Consider the following 23,175-nt stretch of genomic DNA (forward strand, 5'->3'; position numbering starts at 1 on the left):
AAAGTATAATACTGGTAAGACGCTATAAACCATGTATGTTGTGTTAGTTTCTTATTGCTATAGTAACAAATTACCATAAACTTAGCTGCTTAAAACAACATCCATTTGTCTCCCGGTTTCCATGGTTCAAAATTCTTGGTACGAAGTAACTCAGCTAGGTTCTCTCTTTAAGGTCCACAAGGCTAGAATCTAGTTCTCACCAGGGCTGCATTTTGTTACTGGATGCTCTGGAGAAGAGATGGCTTCCACACTTATTCAACATGTTGGCAGAAATCATTTCCTTCTCATACTTTCCACAGGCCCCCCTCAATTTCAAGCCAGCAATGGGAGGCAAGTCATTCTCACACTTCAAATCTCTCTCTTCTGCCACATCTCTTTGCTTTTAAAGGCTCATGAGACTACATTGAGCCCACCTGGATAATCCAGGCTAATCTCCCTATTTTAGATCAAGCTTAACTACCTCTGCAAACTCCTTTTTGCCATGTAATGTAACATAGCCACAGGGATGGCACCAAAGGGTGAAAGACATGGGGGCCAAAATTCTGCCTATCACATGTGAGGAAGCTCTTCATTTTCCTCTCACATTTTGAGATGCTATATTATTTCAAATATTCAGGTTTATTATTCTTTTAGATAGCAATTTTTAAATGTAAGGCCAAATTAATTTTTATGTAAATGAATGCTTACAATCATCCAGTTATCTGGTACACAAAATGTAATCTTTTAAAGTAAAAAAAGTTTTATTATGGAAGTAATAAAGGGAAAAGTTACCTTTTGTCACTGTCTTTGTTTCTGGTTTTTCTTTTCTCTCTATTTTTTCCTTGTGAGTTGCTTAAACAGAAAATTTTATATTAGTACACACTTTTAACAGATTTCAAGACAAATATTTCTCTTTACTTCAGTTTTATAGTCACCAAAATCATGAACTATTTTGAAGAATGATGACATTAATGAGCCTAATTCAGGAATAAAGAGTTACCAGTGTAATAATATCTGTATGGAGCCCAATTTAAAAGACTTGGCATTAAGACTTAGAAAGCATTTTGAAAACTAGTCTCACCTTCCCTTTTAAAGTTATCATTTCAAGTAAATAAAGTTTTCAGGAAAGATAAACTAAGAGAGAGCAATTTTTTAAGAATTTGTTGAAAGATATATCATTTTTTATTTTTATTTTTTGTGTGTGAGGAAAATTAGCCCTGAGTTAGCCTCCGTTGCCAATCCTCCTCTTTTTCCTGAGGAAGATCGGCCCTGAGCTAACATCTGTGCCCATCTTTCTCTGCTTTATATGTGAGACGCTGCCACAGCATGACTTGGCAAGAGGTGTGCAGGTCAGCGCCCGGGATCCAAACCTGCAAACCCCGGGCCACTGAAGCAGAGTGCACGCACTTCACCATTATGCCACCAGGCCTGCCTCGAAAGATAGATCATTTTATCAGGAAGAAGCACTCTCTTTAGGATTAATAAAGAGAAATTTTCAAATCAGGACTAGAGGTTTGATAAAGCACAGTGTCTGTCCACAAGGACACAACTGAGTAGTAGGTGTCCCTGTAAGGGACAGTCTTACGTGTTGACAAAATGCTTACTTCTCTGGTCCCCGTGTACCAAATGCTCTCCACTCCAATGACATTTTGACATCTCAAAATTTTTCCAAATACTCCATAAGGGATAGCACCTTTGGTTGAGAACCATCAATAGAATACAAAGTAATCATAAAGATGACTGACTGAGTGCAGCTTCTTAATTGAACAGTATTCGACATGAAGCCTTAAAAATTATACCTTCTCACTGTTTATGTAATAAATTAACATGAATATATTTTATGAACTTTTATTTTATTCACATAGACTGGTAAAATCTTGTGTCTGTCAACAGTTTAGGTAAAGAAGTTCTGAGAAACACAATAGCACACATTAAACTGTGTGCTTTGGTAGTTTCCCAAATCACCATACATTTTTCAACATTTACATACTATTTATTGGAGAATAATAACGAGAGTTAAAGAAATTATAGAAAATTAAATGATAAAATAAGAGATTTAATTAAACAGCTGGAAACGGTTAAAGAAAGAGCCAAATTATTAATGTAAAAAATTGAAGCCCCGATTATTTCCATTATTTCCAGCTATATAACAAGAATAGTAATGTCCATCAGATTTACTTGTATTATAAAAGGAAAGAACGTACTCAAAATGTGTATTTAAAAAACTATTCTTTTAAAATACAGTCTATGAATAGTTTCTCCAGAATCTTGGAGAGATGATGTAAGCCTCATAGAAAACTTAAAGCATAATGTCCAGTTGAAGACCAAGTGACCCTGGCAGCTGCGGAGCCACCTAGAGAACAGACGCCTCCCCTCCAGGGTTTCAGCCTCCACCTCTCGCCTGCCCCACAGTCATCTGCGCTATCGTTTGGGGTTATGTGTAAAAGCCTGGGCAATGTTAGTTGAAGGAACACAACAGCAGGCTAAGCAGGTACACAGTTCACACAGGTCATGGGGCTGCAGTATAATAACTTATCTCATAAAAAAACAAACTCCTTTAATTTGTATATAGTAAATAAAAGGACACGTATGGGGCCAGCCCCATGCCTGAGTGGTGCAAGTTTGGCATGCTCTGCTTCAGTGGCCCAAGTTCACCGGGCCCGGATTCCAGGCGTGGATCTACTCCACGCACCAGCCATGCTGTGGAGGCATCCCACATACAAATAGAGGAGGATTGGCACAGACGTTAGCTCAGGGCAAATCTTCCTCCCCAAAAAATAATAATAAAAATAAATAAATAAAAGGACACTTACAATGCAGCATTTTGTCTCTGCTTTTCAATTTGGACAAATTTCCTGCTTCATATGTAATTTAAGGGAAACAAATTCTCAATTAATTTTTAACAAGAAATAGACACTGTGAAGGTTGAAAAAAAAAGAAATTTCAGATTATTTCATTTAGTCAGAGTACACAGAACCTGACGCTAATATTCTGCGTAACTCAATAGCAAATGGGAAATGGGCACCTGTTTCTAGAACAAAGAAAAGGGCTATATTGAAATTCATAGATATTATCGTTAAGTAAACATCAATAAAATAGCAACTATTTAATTTAAATTTTCAAGCGAGAATATGAAATAAAGAAGATTGAAGCATATTTCCGCTGATTTGATTGCTAAATATCGTAAAACATTCTAAGTGGAATGTTTCACAAAATAACATAATTCAGCAGTCTATGCATATTGTGGACACATAAATCAGCTGAAATCTAGCCCAAATATCCTAGTCATGAACAAGAGCAAAAAATTAAATTAAAATTTTGTTTCACATCATACATTAACATGGATTTTTGATGAATTAAAGTTAAATGTAAAATATGAAACTAATTTTAAAAGCTTGAGGAAAATATCAGTAGGTACTGAATTAATCTTTGGATGAAGACTCAAAAGCAGAAATACTAAAAGAAAATATCAACATATCTAGCCATATAAAAATGCAAGAATCTAAATACAACACACACACACACACACACTCACACACATGCATACACACATATATGCATTCACACATGTCCACTCACACAGACAGAAACCCTAACATTAACTACAAAACTAACTGAGAAAAAATACTTGAAAAAATGATAGACCACGGATGTATACACGAATGACATGCACACATATCATCAGGAGAAATGGACAATGAGTGTGAACAGCCACATAAAAAATGTACGTCACTAAAAATCATATTTAAATATTTCAGTCTATAAATAACAAGCAACTAAAGTATACAGTCGAAGAAAATATCTTTATTAAAATATTATGCAGCTTTTTAAAAAGAATAAAGGAAATATCTATTTACTGATATGGAAAGATCTCTATGATATATTGTTAAGTTATAAAAACCAGAATATAGAACATGCTAAATTTTGTGAAAAAAAGTAGGAAGAAACAATAAAATATATTATCTTATAATTGCATAATGAAGCTCTGAAAAGATGCACATAAAGCTCATAAAAGTAGTTTACTGTGTATGTGTGGGTAGGACGGAGTGAGAACTGGGAGGGTGGTAAGGCAGGAGGAAGCTTTTCACGATAGATCTTTAAGTATTGAACAATGAGACTGTATTGCCTATTCCAAATAAATAAATAAAGATGAAAAACAATATAAAATGCCCAGTCTAATAGGTAATCAAAGAATGCAAGTCAGAATAATGAGATATGCTTTCTTACCTATCAAATTGGCAAATATTCTCTGAAATAATATTATCATTACTGGCTAAGGCAGTCTCGAAACTGCCAAGAGAAAAACTGATGCATTTCTGGAAAGTAAATTAGTAACAGCGCTCAAGAGTCTACCTATTTTATTTCCTTCAACCCAGAAATTACTCTTTTCACATTCAATTCTAAGGAAATTATCATAATATAATTAAAAAACATAAATTCATGGTCATCTAAATCTGACGAAAAGAAAGAGAGCTCAAAGGGGCAGTGACCAATGTGTTAAAATCAAGAATAACTCCATACCTTTCTTTTCAGGTTTTTCTTTGTCTTTTACTTTTTCTTTTTCTCTGTGTGTAACTGGAAAGAAACAGACAATACTTTTCATTTAAATAAAAAGACAATAAATGATGAGATGATTGCATGGCAATTTTTGATGTCAAAAACTTACTTGCTCCTTTTGGAAATCTTTCTTTAACTGGCATGAGGTTTTACATAGAGGTTTAACCGTTAAAATGATTATAGATTTTTTAATTTCTATTTTTATTTCATATCTAAGCACAAACTCGTACCAAAACCAGGTTTGAGTGCAAAGATAACAATACCCCTCAGTTTTTCCAAATCTTTAACTTCAACTCAATGAATTGGAAAATTTTAAAAATTTATCAAGCCACATGCCAAAGGCACCCAGTTCAATACTGGAGGAACACCAAAAATATGAGGACAAAAGTACAGAGCGATAATCTTCTGAACCTGAAACAAAGAATAATCAACCTGAATAGTATGTGTTAATCTTCTACAGAAATATTCCACTTTAAAAGTTTTTTGAAAATATACTGGGATGAGACTAAGATGATACCAAATCCTTTAAAAGAAAACAAAATTTAATTTAATATGTGCTGTGATCCAATGAATTAACATAGTGGAGCTCAAAGTCTTAATCTTTCCCCACAATTTAGTCATAACTCTTAATAATGGCACCTAAAATTATTCAAGCTAGAAACATGGTACTCATCCAGGATTCGTCCTTTATATTCCACTTTTGTTCATTTGCAAAGCTCTTTCAATCCTACCTTTTCAGTATTCCTCTTACCCATCTTCTTTTATCCAATATTACATTCCCTAGCATTTATTTACAGAAAAATATAGAAAGAGCACCTGTCATGTGCTAAAGACTCTGTTTTGCAAGACAAACTCCATCCCTGTCATTGTGATGTCACCAAGCTAATGGATGATGGACGCTAAACAAATAATTAAAAAGATAGCTAATTGCAGTTAGTATAACTGGCAATGAAGAAAATATTGAGTGGCATGTCCATGCACAAAATGAGACCTAATCTAGTCTGTGCATTTGGGAAGCCCCCTTGGTGTGAAGGATGTGAAAGATGAGAAGAAATTAACCCAGTAAAGGAGTGGGAAGGAGAAAGGGGAAAGACCCCATTTCAAAAGTTGGAGTAGGATGTCCTTCTCAACTATAGTATTATTACACATATTATTACAATAACATCCTAACTAGTCTCTTGAACCATTAGATTTAGGTTTTTGCTCTCTCAGAGTAACCTCTCTAACATGAAAATCTGACTGTACTATTAATCTGTTACAAATAGTGTCTCCCTCATGGTATCTGTCACAGAGGTGCTCTATCAAACATCAAAATATTTTATTGCTCTCGTGATCTGATATTTGCTTATCAAGCCAAACTTATCATCAGGAATTTCACCTTGAACTTTCCATTCCAGTAATATCAAATGCTTGTGGCTTCACAAACACACTATGTGCCCTGTTAATGCCTTTGAATCTCTGTCTGCTTGTGCCTTCCTCCTAGAATTCCCACACCTACATTTATCTCTTTCAGGCACCCTTTCAATCCTGGCTCAAATGCCTGCTCCTCTGTAAAGTGTTCTGTTATCTCTATTTATTCTATATACCAACTGCACCACGTGCATAATTCTGTTTTAGCAATTAAATAATAATACTGCAATTGTTCGTATATTTGACTTCCCAGTAAGTGAAATCTCTTTAGGCACTATGCCATATTATTTTATTTTTGCATCCATGGCTCATCACTTGGTGTCTGTCACATAGTAGATTCTTAATAGATATTTTTGAATAAGCAAAATTCTAAATATTATAAGAAGAGCTATTTTCATCTTCTAGTGCAGTTCTATTTATTGATGATGTGGTATAGATATAATAGGCACTGTTTGCTTCCAATCATTTAAAAGTTTTACAATGTGCTAAAATTTCTTAAATAATTAAAACCCAGTGAGAAACAGAAGGAAAAAGAAGACGTAGAACACCTCGACATTATTTTTCCTTTCCACATTCGATGGTTCTTTTACATATTTCTGAGTTATTAAGTTCAAAATAAATATCTCACCAAATAAGGGAAGGACATCAGTATTCACACACGACCACAAATAGCTTATTTTGACTCCTTTGGATCACCATTAATTAAGCTAAAACCAAAAGAAAGTCTTGGCAAAAACAAAGCCTCTTTTAAAGTTTCTCTAGGGGAAACCAAGTTTGCACAAGATAAGCTGAGTTTTTGGAACCCTGATTGGCAAGAGCCCCAGGAGAACACCTAATCTGTGTCTCTGCCTCCCTGAAGGACCAGACCTCACCCACCTCGGACAGCTGGTTGTTCACTCCACTAAAGGATTTTCTGATTGACGTCTGCACGGGCATAAAGGGGAGAATTAATACGAAACCAAGGGAGCTGAATTCAGACTCAAATTAGCATATTAATGCCTTGTTCCTCTTACCCCGGGGGGAAATCTGGCTCCTCACAGTCTAAGTTTTGATTTACAGACGCAGTCCTGTATGCTGGAGTTTCATTACCCCCCTCAGAAATGGCACCATAATACTGCTTAGTGGAGCAGCTGGACCCATGTGCTCTGGGGAGCTGTTCAAAATGGCAGATAGCCACTAAAGCTTCTTGGATGGAAACTTCAAACTTTGGCAATGCTGAGCTCAAATACAAAGTTTTGAAATTTCTTTTATCAAAACAATGCAGCCATCAGTAACTGCCTTAATAATCACTCTAAAATAAAGATTGTGCTATAACAATTGCATTTGTTTATGCATCTCTTTGCATAAGCAAAGCATTAGAAACTGCAACCAAAAGTTTTCATATGGGAGAAGAAAAAAATAGCTTCCTTGTCACCAGCTCTCTTTGTCAAGTTACATCTTTGCTAGGACAGTTTTAGCTCAGGATAAAATAAGCTTGTTGCACCTGCTAGAGCTTAATTTGTTTGTCATCTTTATTTACAAGAAACAAAAGTCCCTTCAGTAGGGTGATAATTAAAAACAAATGGAATCCACCAGTTGGAATGGCCCTGATGTTTGGCATCTGAGTTGGCATGGCCCTGCTGTTCCTGCACTTGCCCAGACTCTGACCTTTCCCTGACCAGAACATTCAGCTCAACTCAAGTCTGAAGCGCTTCTCTCTGGCCCTCCCCATATGGTCCGTCTCCAGCACTCTGCAAGCTGTGCTCCCTGCTTTCACAGTGCTTGGCCCTGGCAACCCGCCAGGCAGGCTCTGTGTCCTTTTCTGAAGTGTATCAGAGCTCACAGTGCACCTGACCCTGTGGTTCCTATTGGGCAAAACCCTCACGAAGGACCAAGCCGTAGGCATTCATGGCCAGGTTGTCAGAGCTCTTTGCTGATCTCTCTGATCTTGGTTCAAAAATCAAAAGTTTTGGCGTCAAAATTTTTAAGGCACTGATGTGTATGGGCTACTATATTCTACAATTGATGGTTAGTAAATAAATTTAATTAACCAGAACTCTAGAACTCATACTTGACTTCAGAGCTACTGGACAGGACTGATCTGAGTGCCCAAACCGAAAGTAATCAGATAGATAAGCAAGTAACCATCATACCTTTGTGTTATAAAAGACTTCGGGGAGCGTGGTTAGCTCTAACAGATTTTGCACCTTTTTCTTTTAATTAATTTCTCTACTTTTCAGTTTTCTGGTGCTTTTGTTATGCGAGGTATAAGCATCGAGTGGTCTATAAATTTTAAGTAGGTCAACATTTCAAACAGCTTCATAAAATTCATATGCATCCATGTTTGAATTCAATTTTAACGAAAGAGCAAGATACACATTCGTTTCAACCCCTTTAAAACAATTCTGCTTTAGCCACCACTAAACAACAACGCCAGATGTATTCTTGGTAAGTATGTATGTCTCTATGTGTGCTTCATTTTTTTGTAAATAATTTGTAGAATTTCTATTCTGTGCTAAAAAAAGCAAAATGATCTACATGCTTTAAGACAATGATAAACTCAATAGAAAAGCGTTCTTGAGCAGAGAAACTTCTCAAAGATTGTATTACTCATTCTTCCTAAAAGAAGAATTTATCATTTTTAATTTAATATAAGCACACAATTTTAGACCTAGTAGGAACCTAAGAGGTCAATTGGCCTGAACGTCATTGTCTATGGATAGGAAAACACAGCCTCATAGAGTCTTTGGAGAAGTAGAATAAAAATAGAGTTATCAGATTGCTAAACTAGTACTCTTCCTCCAAAACTATACTGCCTTGCTCATCCCAGGTCCTGTGCAGACTGTAAACTTGTTCTTATGAGCCAAAGTGTGCTGATTAGATTCTCTAAGCAGGTTATCCTCAATTTATCCTCCATAATATACACATTTCTTTTTCGTAATAAAATTACCTTTATTTATGTATTGAAGTAAAGATTAGGCAAATTACCTAAAGTTACAAAGTTCATCGGAGACATATGCTTTAAATCGCAGAATAGGTTTTTTAATCCAAAAGTATTAGTTTTACCCTCAAATCTGATTTAATTGTATGGGTAATTTCCCCTTCACCTGGGGCTACTCAGCCACAGTCAGAACTGTGGTCACTTCCTCACAAGTGACAATCACTACGGAAGAGGTGATGTGTAGCTTTCTGTACAGCTTTCTGTTCTCATTTTCCAGGTTTATCTTTCACAGCTGCCAGAGAGCAAAAGAAAATATATTTTGTACTTTCAGTAGTCAATTAAGTCCAGCTGAGAGAAGGCAGAAGTAAAAGTTTGTACAAAATAGGCTGACTAAATTAATTTGTGGGCTTTGAGAGCCTTTTTATAAAGGGATCCAGGATATTTAGATCCATTTTAATGTTCTGTCCTCTTTGGCTTTTGAGCCTCATCTTCAGCAAATCCCTTGCCAGCCCACAACTCCAGTCCTATAATTGTTTCCCAGAAACAATCCTAAACCAGTCAATCAGGTTTATTGTTCTAAATTACCCTTCTTAAAATGTTCCTCTGCCTTTGTGCATGTGATATTGCTATGGGTTGAATTGTGTAAACTCAAAAAAGCATGTTGAAGTCCTAACCCTCAGTATCTCAAGAGTGTGATCTTATTTAGAAATAAGGTCTCTACAGAGGTAATCAAGTTAAAATGAAGTCACCAGATGGGGTCCTAATTCAATATGACTGGTGTCCTTATGAAAAGAGGATATTTGGACACAGAAACTGATATGCTCAGAGGGAAGAGACAGAGACCCAGGAGAACACCATTTGAAGATGAAGGCAGAGAGTGGAGTGATTCATCTACAAGCCAAGGATTGCCAGCAAACTACCAGAAGCTAGGAGAGGCATGTAGTGATTCTCCCTCACAGCCCTCTGAGGGAATCAATCCTGCTGCAATCTTGACTTTGGAGGCTACCATATTCTTCAGCTACCATATTCTTCAGCTGATGGTTAGCAAATTAATTTAATTAGCCTTCATAACTATGAGACAGTAAATTTCTATTATTTAAAGCCACCCAGTTTTTGATACATTGTTACAGCAGCCCTAGGAAAATGATACTGATACTAATCATTGGCTGCCCTCGTGATACTTTAACAAAGTTTCCACCTGGTGCCTTCAGGACTGACTCTGACCTAGCTCTTGTGTCTTCCCTTTTTAGGTTCCAGAGTGTACAGCTAAATCCCAAGCCACCCATTCCTCTAAAGCTCTACTGGAAAACTGCAGCCAGACCTACTCGGCTACCGAGGCAGCCAGTTATCTCCTCAAACAGCATTTTCCCTCCAGGACATCTTTGTGGAGTACTCACCACACAATATTATATCAGTGTATTTGCTTTCTTAGATCTCTTGTTGGACTGGGTCTTATCCTTCATTTAATTTTTGGTGCCCAGTATGATGTTTGGCACCAAGTGCTGTGCATAAATTACTGTGTATTATTGCCTAATGGCTATGGTCAATTTTTCCATTTACAATATCTGCTTGCCAGGACACCCCCGTTCCCACTGGCTGGTCCACTCTGATGTTGACTATACGCCATCTATGAGCACACACTTCTGCCATGTGAACTTCTTCCCCAAGACCTTCCTCTGAGGTCAATTCTTCACCTGAACACCTGATAACCCAAGTGAATGTAGCAGACACTTATTAGTCTGAGTGCCTAAAAGGCCCTCTTTTTGTCTAGGAACCATCTTGGACAAAGATCTCTCTTCTAGTTCTATGTTTACCATTAGGTTTTAGTCTTTTCTGGTCTGTTCTGTTCTATGAGTAAATTGACATGCTTAATAGTTAAATAGAAGCCTAAATGTTATCTGAAAACAACAATGAAATTTGCAATTGCAAAAGAAACAAGGCAGTATACAATAAAAAACAACTAAATGGAGGGAAAGACTAGAGGAAAATAAAAATTAAATTACTCTTTATCTCTGATTAATTGGGTTGTAGTTGTTTTACTTTCTTTTTTTACATTTTCCAAATTGTCCAAATTAATCTGTATTACTTTATATTACTATACTATAAATTTTATTGTGGATATTTCCTAATTACATGTTTCAGATCTTTTTTTTTAATATGGAGTTCACTATCAAATTCTTCAATTGCTGCTGACCAAATAAATTTGACGTTAAAATGGCCGAACTAAAGCTCAATAATTATATGTATTTGAAAATAAACAATGAAATGTCAAAGGAAAAAGTTGCCCATAGGAATAAAATAAAGATTAGCAAAACAGAGAAAATGAATGCTTCATTAATTATTTCATTCCTTATTTCAATATTTATTGAGTGTGTTTCATGTGTTGGGTAATTTGATCAATGTTAGAATAATTTTTATTTGATATAAGCACACAGATTCAGAGCTGGTAGGAACTTGAGAGACTACTGAGGCTGAATCTCTTTGCTCGTGGATAAGGAGACCAGAATCATAAGAGTACATGTCAAGGATGACCTAGAACATATATGAAGACAAGCAGAGTTCCCGCCCTCGGTGAATTAAATCGATATACCCACAATTAAAATTTGGTGAAAATGCTTTAAAGGATGAAGGCAGGGGTGTAACAGTAGCATGGAGAAAGTGCCTAAATGCCCCCAGAGTGAGGGACAGCGAAGGCAGTCTATTAAAGGAAGTGACATTCCATCCGATATTCAAAGAAATGAGCAGAAGCCTGACAAGTGACTACATAGGAAGGGCCTGTTGGCCAGAAAGAACAATGCACACAAAAGCCCAGAGTGATGAGCAGCAGTGCCTGCTTAGGGCCTGCCCAGGGCCTGCCCAATAGCTCAGCTTGTCTATGGCATAGGGGGTGTTGGTGGGGTCTGGAGTGCTATGGTGGGGGGAGCAGGGGGAGAGTTGGCATTGAGGGGTGTTGATAAGGAGATGGCAGAATAGGGTAGGCATCTGGCGAAGTGCACAAAGCTGGAAATCTGTAGGTCTATCAGTGAGCATATGAGGAGGGCTTTACATGCCATGATAGAAAATGTGACTTTTATCTCCAAGGCACTGTGATGGAATAGATGGACTTAAGCCTGTGAGTGGCATGATTAGCATGGATTTGAAGGGTAATTCAGTGAAATCAGTTAAGAAGTGACTTAATCTAGTTGAGAAATGATTGTGGAGGAGATAGCAGTTGGAGAGGAGAGGTGAGAATAAACTAAATTGTAGTGAAGAGGGAGTATGACAAGGAGCCACGAAGCATTGGTCTTTGAGACTGAAAGAGACCAAGAAGTCTATGGCAGGGATTGTAACTCAAATGCCTTCTGAGTGAGACAGATAAATGTCTACTTCAGTAGTGATGGGAGAGAGTGGTGGAGACTGTGGTAAACAATGGGTGCAAGCCCCACCTGAAGACATCCAGTTGTATGTTATTTTAAAATACTGACAGGTCAGTGGAAACCTCTGAGGGATGTACTTGAAGTCTAGGCTATGAGTTTAATTGATAGCAATTCTAATCCCGGCTACTCATTAGACTCATTAGAAGAGCTTGACTCGAACCTTTGCCTCACCTCACAAACATTAACGGTCCCAGGATGGAGTCTGCACATGGATATAATTTTTAAAATCTATCCAGATGATTCCAAACTTCATCAGCATGAATATCACCTCTGGCAACTACTCCTAGTTTTGTAGCTTGACTAGCTTGAGTGGATGGTGATGTCCATTATTTGGACAAATAATACAGAGGGATGAAGACATTTTGAGCAAAAGAAGTTAATATGGGTTTCAAATACATTGAGTGAAAGAAGTCTGTTAGTTATTTGTAAGTCAGGTGAAAGTTGTGTAGGAGGGTGGAGAGACTTTTCACATTCAACTTCTTCAGTCTTTTCAAGTATTAAAATTAACTAACCACCTGGGCTCCCAAATTAATCTATGTCTTAAATGAAATGTGAAAAGATTATCCAATTAAGAAAATACTAAAATACTTGAGCTATTCAGGACATTCTCAAGTTTTTGATTTAAGTTATATGCACATTAAGTATGAATTTTTTTTTTTTTTTTTTTGCAGGGTACGTTTGCCCTAAGCTAACATCTGTCAGTCTTTCTACTTTCCACCCCCTCAAAGCCCCAGTACATAGTTGGGTAAAGTTGTAAGTTCTTCTGGTTCTTCTATATGAGCCGCCGCCACAGCATGGCCACTAACAGAACAGTGGTATAGTTCTGCACCTGGGAAGCAAACCTGGGGCACTGAAGCAGAGTGCACTGAACTTTAACCACTAGGCCATCAGGGCTGGCTCTAAGTATGAATTTTTAATGAAGAATTTGTATTATAATATCTTAAGGAAATCAAGGTACTATCTTAGCCCCTCATAAACTTGATCCTATTTTCAATGTGACTAAACTCTTCACATACATAGTCAGGAAAAATCAAAAAACAAACACTTTGCTCCCTAAGATAAACCAAAAATAATGGAATTGTTGTGACCAATTCTGGTCCTCTAAATGACGAAACCTTGAATATTTCCCCCTAAACCTGAATTCCCTAACAATAATAATTTCACATCTTGCTTTTGCTATGCTGATGTCGAAAATTCATAAAAATTTTTATGGCCATGTTGCTATAGTAAATTTGGTAAACTTGACCATTCTGTGGTTCCTATCTTGAAATACTTGTATTTTGTATTTAGTGATCACTGTCTCTGAAATCTGACTGGCTGATACTCTCATTAAAGAGTAGCTAAGAGGGATAGGCTAAATAACGTCCCTGTAAATACACCTACGTCTCAATCACTGGAATCTGTAAATGTTACCATATACGGCAAAAAAGGACTTTGCAATGTGATTAAATCAAGGGTCTGGAGATGGAGAGATTATCCTGGATTAGGTGGGCCCTAAATGGGATCCCATATATCCCATGCATCCTTATAAAAGGCAGAGGAAGATTTTGAAGACAGGAGTGGAGAAGGCACTGTGACCACAGAAGAGAGATTGGAGTGATGAGTCCACAAATCAAGAAACGCGGCAGCCAGAAGCTGGAAGAGGTGAGGAGCAGATTCTCCTCTAGAGCTTCCGAAGGGAGTTTGGCTTGATTTTGGCCCAGTGAAACTGATTTTGGATTTCTGGCCTCTAGAACTATGAGATAAGAAATTTCTGTTTTAAGACGCCAGTTTTTTGGTAATTTGTTTCAGCAGCCACAGGAAAGTAATACACCCATGATAAGCCATTTGGCATTTCTACCAAAAGATAAGTACTGTCATAGCTCATTTCTCAGTTTTGTCAAGTGTAGAAATAGTGGGGAGGAGACTTAGAGGAGCATATACTTTAAGCATACAGTGCCTGCTATGCAGGTAAACTATCAGAATTAGACAAGCCAATGCCAGCCGTATGGTGCTGAGAGTGATGGAGAGGGAACAGAAATGGATATCTAGGAACTGGTAGTTATTTGGAAACGCAAGCAGATCAGCGAAGTTGACCAGCAGGTTGTAAGGTCCTAACCACGGAGGTTCAGAGACAAATTCCAGATCCTTCTGCTGTGGGCAAATTCTAGTACTAGAGACTTAGACATAATGGAGCAAAAAAATAGAAAGAAAATAGGATATAGGGTATAGTGGGAAAGCCATATGTTCTTAAGTAAGAGAAAATTGAGGCTAAAACTGGCTCTACAACTTACTAAACATAAGACATTCAGTCATTGTGCTCAGATAAATGTCAATATTCTCAGTTTTAAATGGGATTATATCTACCATGTTGGATTGTTCTATGAAGATTAAATGAAATAGATATAATAGATTAAGTAAAGTATTTGGGTTATAGTAGATAAACACTTTTATGATATCAATTTTTTAAGAAGAGAAGCACAAATATAGGGGTGAAGTGATGATAAAGGTAGTTTAGTGTTGCATTACAGAATCTTGGAATGACAGATCTTAAATTTCTCCAGCCTATGATCAGATGAATACCAAGTGGTACCACATATAGGGAGAGAAATAATGCAGAAAGAAACCTGAAAGGGACTGTCACTTATCTTATCAGGAGTGATCAAGAGGACTAATTAGTTGATAGTTACTGTTTAAAATTCGCCAAGAATTCTTTTAAGAATTTCAAATATACATTTCATAACCATTTAATCTTTAAAACACCTCTATTATCCCCATTTTACAGATAAGGGAATAGAGTCAAGGAAAGACATTAACTTCTCCAAGATCACATGGGCGGTAGTTACTAGATTTGGATTCTAACCCTGATTGGTTAATTCAAGACCTTTCTAAAAGTAGGAGAAAACAATGGTGACAGCCTTCTTTGTCAAAATATACACTGTGCTCTTAGCTTATTTATGGAATAAGCATGTCTGAGGGTTTACCACGGGCCGGGGAAATGGTCTTTTTAACAGTCACGACTGGAACCTTTTATTTACCACTGATATCACCAGTCTGCATAATTTCTTACAACGAAGCATGCCCAGACTCTTGACTGCTGGAGGAGACTGACCAACGTTTCTTATCATTTAACTGTGGCTCTATGTTCCACAATGGGCATCCATTCATCTGAAATACTCAAGAGCTGGGATCTCTAAACTGCCTTATTTATTTCCATCTGGACAACGATTAGTTCTCATAGGTTAGACAGGAATACATTCTAAAATATTTGGCTTTAAATACAAGTGTATTCTGCAAGATCGTTTTGACCTATAAAACCTTTCATTAGGAACCATCACCCTGGGTGGTATCAGCATTATTCTTCAAGCCAACTTCTGCCAAAGCAAATTGCTCAGTCTCTATGACCCCTCCAGTGTGGTGAACTCATTCTGCCTGCTCACCAGGGGCCATTCATATCAACAACAATTTGGTGAACTGCATCCTAGTAATCCAGGAAAACTTAAATTATGGTTATAAGTTTCTTCTGAGCAAATGTAATGTTCCACTGTCTTACTATATTAATTCAATACAAGATCACAAGTATACACATTATTCTGATTGTATTTATAAAATGAATTACTACCTCTTTTACAGTGGTAAAAAACAAAGTTAATTCAAAGGTAAAGATTAACTAACGTGCCGGAGCTTATACCTTAAAAGCAAAATAAATACTCATTGCCAGGTTAAGAATTAAAGGGCTTACTCTTCAGTTCCATGAAACTGTTGCATTTTTCCCCAATTAAAAGCACCAAACAAAATAAACAGAAGGACAAAATAGGAATAAAAGTTATTTTAGCCTCAGGAACTAAAATCACTTAGATAATATGGATAACTATAAAAAGAACCTAATTTTCAATGGAAGAGAGTCACAATTGAAATTGATTGATTCTTTGCACTTTGAAAATGAATTAGTTGGCATATTTATGTGGAATTATTTTGGAAATGTATGTTCTCTAGGGTTACATATTCTTTGGTTTTCTGTATTTCAGTTGATGTGTAAATCATTTAGGTATAGACTTCCAGGCCTTTCCCAATGACTTCACACTCCTAAAACCTGTTAGAATATCATATGAATCCCTTGAAGGAGAAAAAAATAATAGAGACAATAGAATGTGATCTAGCTTCTATCATCACCAAATTTTTATCTCCCCACAAAACGCATCAGCTTCAGCATAATGGATCTTTCTAGACTCAGATATTAGCTGGCTTGTCTATAACCATCGCAGATGACTATTACCATGGATATATTGTACCTTTTCTTATAAAAGTTTCAAATGCTTTGATAACAATTTAAAGTCCTAACTATCTATCATGTTATAACCATAACTGATATGGAATGTGACATACAGAAAACATATATTTATCTGTATATATGAACAATTACCAAACCACATGTATTCTCACTGAACTACTTGGGTATAAAAAGCAGACATTATTTTACCTGGATGAGGAAACTAATCAGTAAAATGAAATCTTTTGTTCATATTCACACATAAAAATTGTGGGAAAAGGAAACTATTTCCGAAGACCATTTCAGTGTTGAACAGCTGAAGCTCCATTTTCTCTTTCTTGAGAAATATTCATTTTCCCAAAGTATATTTGGTCTATTCAGGAAATATATTCAGGTACTAATCTCTAGCCTAGCCTTTGAGAAATTTATTTTAAACTTCAGCCAAATTCACTGTTTTAATTATACAAGACTCACTAGTTTAATAAACCCACTCTACAGCCCACTGCTCAAAGTCTTTAACAGCAGGATTCTAATGGAGTCAGGTCCAAAATACAAATGGTGCCATCTGCACCACCACATCCACTCCAGCAGCACTGCTATTAAATTAATAGTACAGTCTGCATGATAAAACAGCAGAGACCCCAATGATGTGGAACCAGTTGGGTTTCTGTTTAACCTCCAGCAGATACAGACACATAGCCAGTTCAGTCATGGCTAGTTTAGTCAATCCAAGTGCTGTGTCCAATTTCCCTGACCAAAGGAATTAAGAACCAAAACAGGAAAGAGAACAGTAAGAAGACATCAGTTCCCTAAGTACATATATAAATAGGTTTCAACTGAGTAAGCTTCATTATCCCTGATTGTGTAAGGATTGGCTGACCAATCTGGAACAAATTCAAACATTAAGATTAAAGACATAATATCTGCAGAACGATTTGAGCTCTTCGCAAAAGGGGAGTATATGAAGTATATTAAAAAAGTGACATTAATATAGAGTCACATATTGGTATAATTTAAGGTTAATTAGAACTATTATTTGAAATTTTACTATGTTTTTGCAACTTTGATATTTACTGCTAGTAATTTTGCATTAGCTAGTTTTTGACATAATAAATATTAGACATTCAGTTTTTGTCCCAGGAAACTTCTTTCATTTTCTGTCTTTATCACACCAATATAGTGATTATGAGATTTTAATTTTTGCCATGGTTCGCCCAAAATCATGTGAGACTGACCTTTGGGGAAACCTGGGCTTATTTAGAAATATGTCCCTTTGAATGTTTTTGCTTCCTATAAGTTTCTCTAAAATTTTATGACTACATGGGCCACTTCTAGCAAAGTGATGATTGTAAGAGAGCAAGACAATGCTGGCCATTATTAATACGCGTTTAATGCAAGATTGCAGTTACTGGATTCAGTTCAGTTGAAAGGGATGTTAATCATCACGTCGTCAGTGCCCATCTACCCCTCGAGGCTGTGTAAGAAAGCTGTGGGGCCTGCAGTCTGCAGTGAGGCAATATGATGACTCTGCATTTATGCCAAAAGATTTTACAGGTATCGCATGGCATAAAAAATTCAAGGTTACAAAACGTTGAACTCTGATTTATTATAGTAACTTATTAAAAGAAGAAAAAATGTTTGCTAGTTAAGTCTAAAGATATGTTTGTGGTACCATCTTAGGAAGTAAAAACCAGTTGTAACTTAAAGATTGTCACGTATTTTAAAAGTTACTTTGATTCCAATCATTAAATATTATTTATATATTTATACCTGAAGTTAACTGAGAAACAAAGGTATTTATTTAAACACTATCAAAAATTAAAAGAAAACAACACTAAACATGAAAATTTCCTTTCTCTCATATAAATATACAAAATTTATATCCTAAATAAAAATAAGAATAAACACAAAATTAAACATTTACCTTTAGTTTGTATTTTTCTTTCAGGTTTCTCCTGCTTTTCAATCTTATCTTTGTGTATTTCTAGGGAAAAATAGAATTTATAATTTAAAAATTCTTTTTGAAATGTACAAAATGTAAACCATAGCTATGACCTAATCGTTACAATTCTAAAGTCTAAATTATTATAATTTATTATAATTCTAAAGTCTATAATTCTGAAGTCTAAATTATTATATCTAACAAACTAATAGGTGTCTAAAAGGAAAGAGTCGGGCCGGCCCCATGGCTTAGCGGTTAAGTGCGCGCGCTCCGCTGCTGGCGGCCTGGGTTCGGATCCCGGGCGCACACTAACACACCGCTTCTCCGGCCATGCTGAGGCCGCGTCCCACATACAGCAACTAGAAGGATGTGCAGCTATGACATACAACTATCTACTGGGGCTTTGGGGGGAAAAATAAATAAATAAAATCTTTAAAAGGAAACAGTCTTTTTAACATATTGCTACATAAATTACTCATTTATTGAAATAAGGAAAAATTGGAGTTACCTCAAAATTAGAGTTATTTGAAAAAGCTTAAAAACTTACATCAATGGAGATATGTTGTCACCATTTTCAGTGCTAAAATTGATCACAAACTGTAATTATGTTTTATTTCAATTACTCTCAATACAAACTAAGTATCCTTAGTAAAAATGTCATTTAGATTTAGGAAGATTTAGTTTTTACATATTAAATTAAGAATTTGTGAAATGAACTGTAATAACTATCTAATAGGAAATATATCTCAAACGTATTGACTCTAAGCTATGTTTATAATCAGAATTTGGTATTCCATTCAAACAATAATTACTGCATGAAGATATGACACATTTCATAGAATGTTAGTTGTTACATTTTTTATAAATATCAGGTTTTAACAAATATATTCAATTTGCTGCTAGCTTCAATACTTTGCCAAGGCTCAGAAAATGAAGTCAATTCTGAATTTGCAGTTAATTTGGATAGAAGTAAATTTGAGATTAGAGTTTACAAATATGATTACTACCTTTGAAAAGTGACTTAATCTTAAATACCATGGTTTTTCTCAGAAAAATGCTAATGAGGTTTACTTATTTATTTATTACAACTTTATTCCACAGATGGTCTGAGATGGTGCTAATTACTGTACACATTTTAGGTTCTCCATTTGTAAATTTGAATTTGCATTTTTGTAATTTTTCTAGAAGTCTAAAATCAAGACCAGCCATAGGAAAATCCTACATATTTTTAGAAAAGACAGTTACTGACTTTCATCCACCTGTTAAGAAAGTAATCACCACTGTGATGATGTCCTCCCCTGATTTTCTCTGTTAATCCATCATCATACTGTTTACAGGGCCACTCCTCTACCCTTATCCCATCCCTGACTTTGAATGTGACAATGGAGATACAAAAGAATTAAGATACTATCACGTGTCTAAAAAAAATTTTCCAAGGTGCAAGGAAAGATCTCCAAAGGGCATAGGAAACTTCCATCTTCCTGCCTCTCTCACCATTTTTTTAATCTCTTCCCTGTATGTCTCCAAATCCTACTCCAAATCAAGGTTTCTTCTCTTAGCTTTATTGACTTTTTGGGTTGGGTAAATCATTATCTGGACGTGGAGTTGGGCTATTCTGTGCACGCTATGGTATTTAGCAGCATACTTGGCCTCTGGCTATTAGATGCCCGTGGCTCCATCCCCCAGTCATGACTATGAAAAATGTCTTTAGACATTGCCACATGCCCCCTGTAGGGCAAAATGACCCCTTCTCCCAAGAACTTGTTCAGATGGCTCAGGACTGAATTTCTTTTGCTTATCCTGTGCTCTTAGGTTCTATAGTATTTCTACAATTATGTTACAAAAATAGTATTTCACTGGAATCTATCACATAGAGCTTGGAAAATTTTGACCAATTTTTTAAGAAATGTATCCTGTTTGCAAAGGCACAATAAAGTTGTATCTTACAGACTATAGGCAATAAAGCTAACAATAAACCTTATTTAACACACAGTCACACACACTAAAAGAACTTATATCTTTAGAACTGCTCTAAAGACGCAAAATAACCAGCCTAATCACTTTTTATCACCATCTAGACCTACACTGTCCAATGCAGTAACCGCTAAATACATATGCATATTAAAGACGTGATATGTGGTTAGTACAAATTAAGATGCGCTATAAGTACACACTGCATTATGAAGACTTAGTATAAAAAACAATGTAAAATATATCACTAATTATTTTATATTAGTTACATATTAGAATGATATTATTTTGGACATCTTGAGTGTGATGGTTTTATTTATGTGTCAACCTGGCTAGACTACGATCCCAAGTCATTCAAATGAACACTAATTTGGTAATTGTTGTGAAGGTAATTTGCAGATGCAATTAAAATCCCTAATCCACTGACTTTAAATAAGAAGATGATTCTGGATCATCTGGGTAGGCTTGTCTGATTCCATTGGAAGGCCTTAAAAACAGGCCTGAGGTTTCCTAGGAAAAGGGAAGAAATTCTGTCTGTGGACAACAGCTTTGGTCCCTGCCCTTCCTGACTGCCTGTCCTACAGGCTCCAACTTACTTAGCAGTCCCCACAATCACAAAGGCCAATTCCTTGTAATAAATTTCTTCATATATAAGTATAGCTGCATAATCTCCTACTTCTGCTTCTCTGGTTGAGCCCTGACTGATACTCTGATTGGGTTAAATAAGACATGTTATTAAAATTAATTTCATATTATTTCTACTTTTTTTAACATGGCTATTTGAAAATTTTTAATTACTTATGTGGTTCATATTATATCACTATTGGACAGCACTGGTCTAATCCTAAGAGTGGGCAAATAACCTTTTTAAAACATTAGGTCATCCACAGGGTTAAAACAAAAGTTTTAAGTTTTATAAGTGAATTCAGAAAACAAACTCCAGAAATTTTCCCCTGCCCATGCTGTCCTGCTTGCTCTCTCCCATTCAAACCAACAAAGGCTATGGAGCAGATTGGTGTCTTGTATAACTCAGGCCGATAAAGCAAGTAAAAATACAAGTAAAAAAGATATAAAGTGGTCTTTGGAAATGCTAAGAGAGTCACCTTTAAGAGAAGATTTCCTACTCCTAGCAGGGATTAATTTGAATACAGAAATGGGATGAAATTTTCTACATTCAAAAAGTACCTGAAATGCTATACTTATTGTGAGACGAGAAGGCCTTCAATATGTCAGTTAGAATAATATTTTTCCTTTAGAGGTAGATTGTGTGTGTGTGTGTGTTTGTATGTTTGTACTCCACAGATAGCTGTTGGCCACTCAGAATAAAAGAGAGATTCTGGAACTCACACAGAAGGATCAGACCTAAGTTAGATTCTTCTGCAGAATTAGGTGCTGAAGGCCATCCTGCCTGGGTAATCTTGTCAGAGCCTCCTAGCCTAACTTAATTTGGAGAAATATGCTGTTTGAACCGGGTGGTGGTTTGTGGGACTAGACAGTCTATCTTGGTCCCTGATAGGGTTTCCTGCCAGGTAGGTGGAAGCTTGCACATCAGAGAACAGATGAGAGAAGCAGTAGTGGGAGCCACCTTGAGCTCCTGAGCTCCAACTCTTGTGTATGCAGCAGCATCCCATCAAAATGGAATGAGCTCTAGATTGCAAGCAGAACTGCAATGAGCAGGGATCCACCCTGGAGGCAAAACAATAAAAATGAGAGAAGACAAATCTCAGAAAGATTGGGATCAAGAACACCACTCAGGAAAAGGCAGGAGGAAATGCAATTCTTCCGCCCTTTCCCAAATGCAGGGAAGGAAGGCAACCTTAAAGTGGAAGGTAAGTCCTGGCATGTTGGATACACTTTATAATAAGTGTTACTCAAGCAAAAATAAAAATAAATGACACTAAAGGAGAATTAGACTGAAGAAAATGGCAATATACTTCAGAGTATTTACTTTTTACTCTGTGGTAAATGGAGTAGACACAACCCAGTTCTGCAGCTCGGATTAATCTCGAGGATAAAACCTCGGTTTTTAGTTTTCCTGATTCTGCACTTCAGCCCTATACAAACTAAGATAGTCCCCCTGTTCCGGGCAGATCCACTCAGACTTTTTGTAAGTAGGGGTTACAGATTAAACATACACACACTAAAATCTCTACAGCTCACAATGAACAGAAATATGATGACTTACATCAGCATTTTTTTGCAGGAACACCGTCAGCTGATTTTTTTTAACTGATGGTCACTTGAAGACCGTTAGCCTGTCTACAGAGGCCACTGTGGACAAGCACGCCCACCCTCGTACAGGCATACACACGTTTACATTTCTTTGCTCATAGAAGACAAAAGAAATTTATTTCTGGGCATTCCAAGTTAAAAGATAAATTAAATGTCTCTCTGCATGTTTCATTGCAACATTGCATTTTCCTCGGGGATTGGATTCCATCACTAGTGTCACTGTCTGTGGCTATCAGATGTCTGAGGAATCCAGTAAAGCCTCTACACAGCATGCCAGTTCTGTCCGCTTACACTTTAGCTGGGAAATGATGACCATTTAGGCTCCTGTCCAACTGAGTAACAACATGCTATCAATTTAGACTGCAGAAAGATGTTTTTCTCGTAAGCAGATGATTTCTGATTTGTTACTCTCAATTGTTCTTGCCAGCTAAAAACCATTTGTATAAGAATGGAAAACTAAAGTCAGTAAAGTAGAAATTTATTGTCCTATGGTTTTCAG

General features: G+C 36.4%; 1 protein-coding gene across 1 annotated transcript in view; it reads right to left on the reverse strand.

Annotated features, from left to right (window-relative positions):
* The window catches only part of TRDN (triadin), a 330,560-nt gene that overhangs the window by 269,830 nt on the left and 37,555 nt on the right, over positions 1–23,175 (reverse strand). The window contains exons 5-7 of the mRNA XM_087443768.1: positions 18,456–18,515; positions 4,501–4,554; positions 772–831 (exon numbers count right to left, since the gene is read on the reverse strand). Coding sequence (XP_087299894.1) covers positions 772–831; positions 4,501–4,554; positions 18,456–18,515 — 174 coding nt within the window. The remainder of the gene's footprint in view (positions 1–771; positions 832–4,500; positions 4,555–18,455; positions 18,516–23,175) is intronic.

The sequence above is a fragment of the Ceratotherium simum genome, chromosome 19, assembly GCF_057802395.1.
Source record: "Ceratotherium simum simum isolate JZ-2026a chromosome 19, ASM5780239v1, whole genome shotgun sequence".
NCBI classification, from domain to species: Eukaryota; Metazoa; Chordata; class Mammalia; order Perissodactyla; family Rhinocerotidae; genus Ceratotherium; species Ceratotherium simum.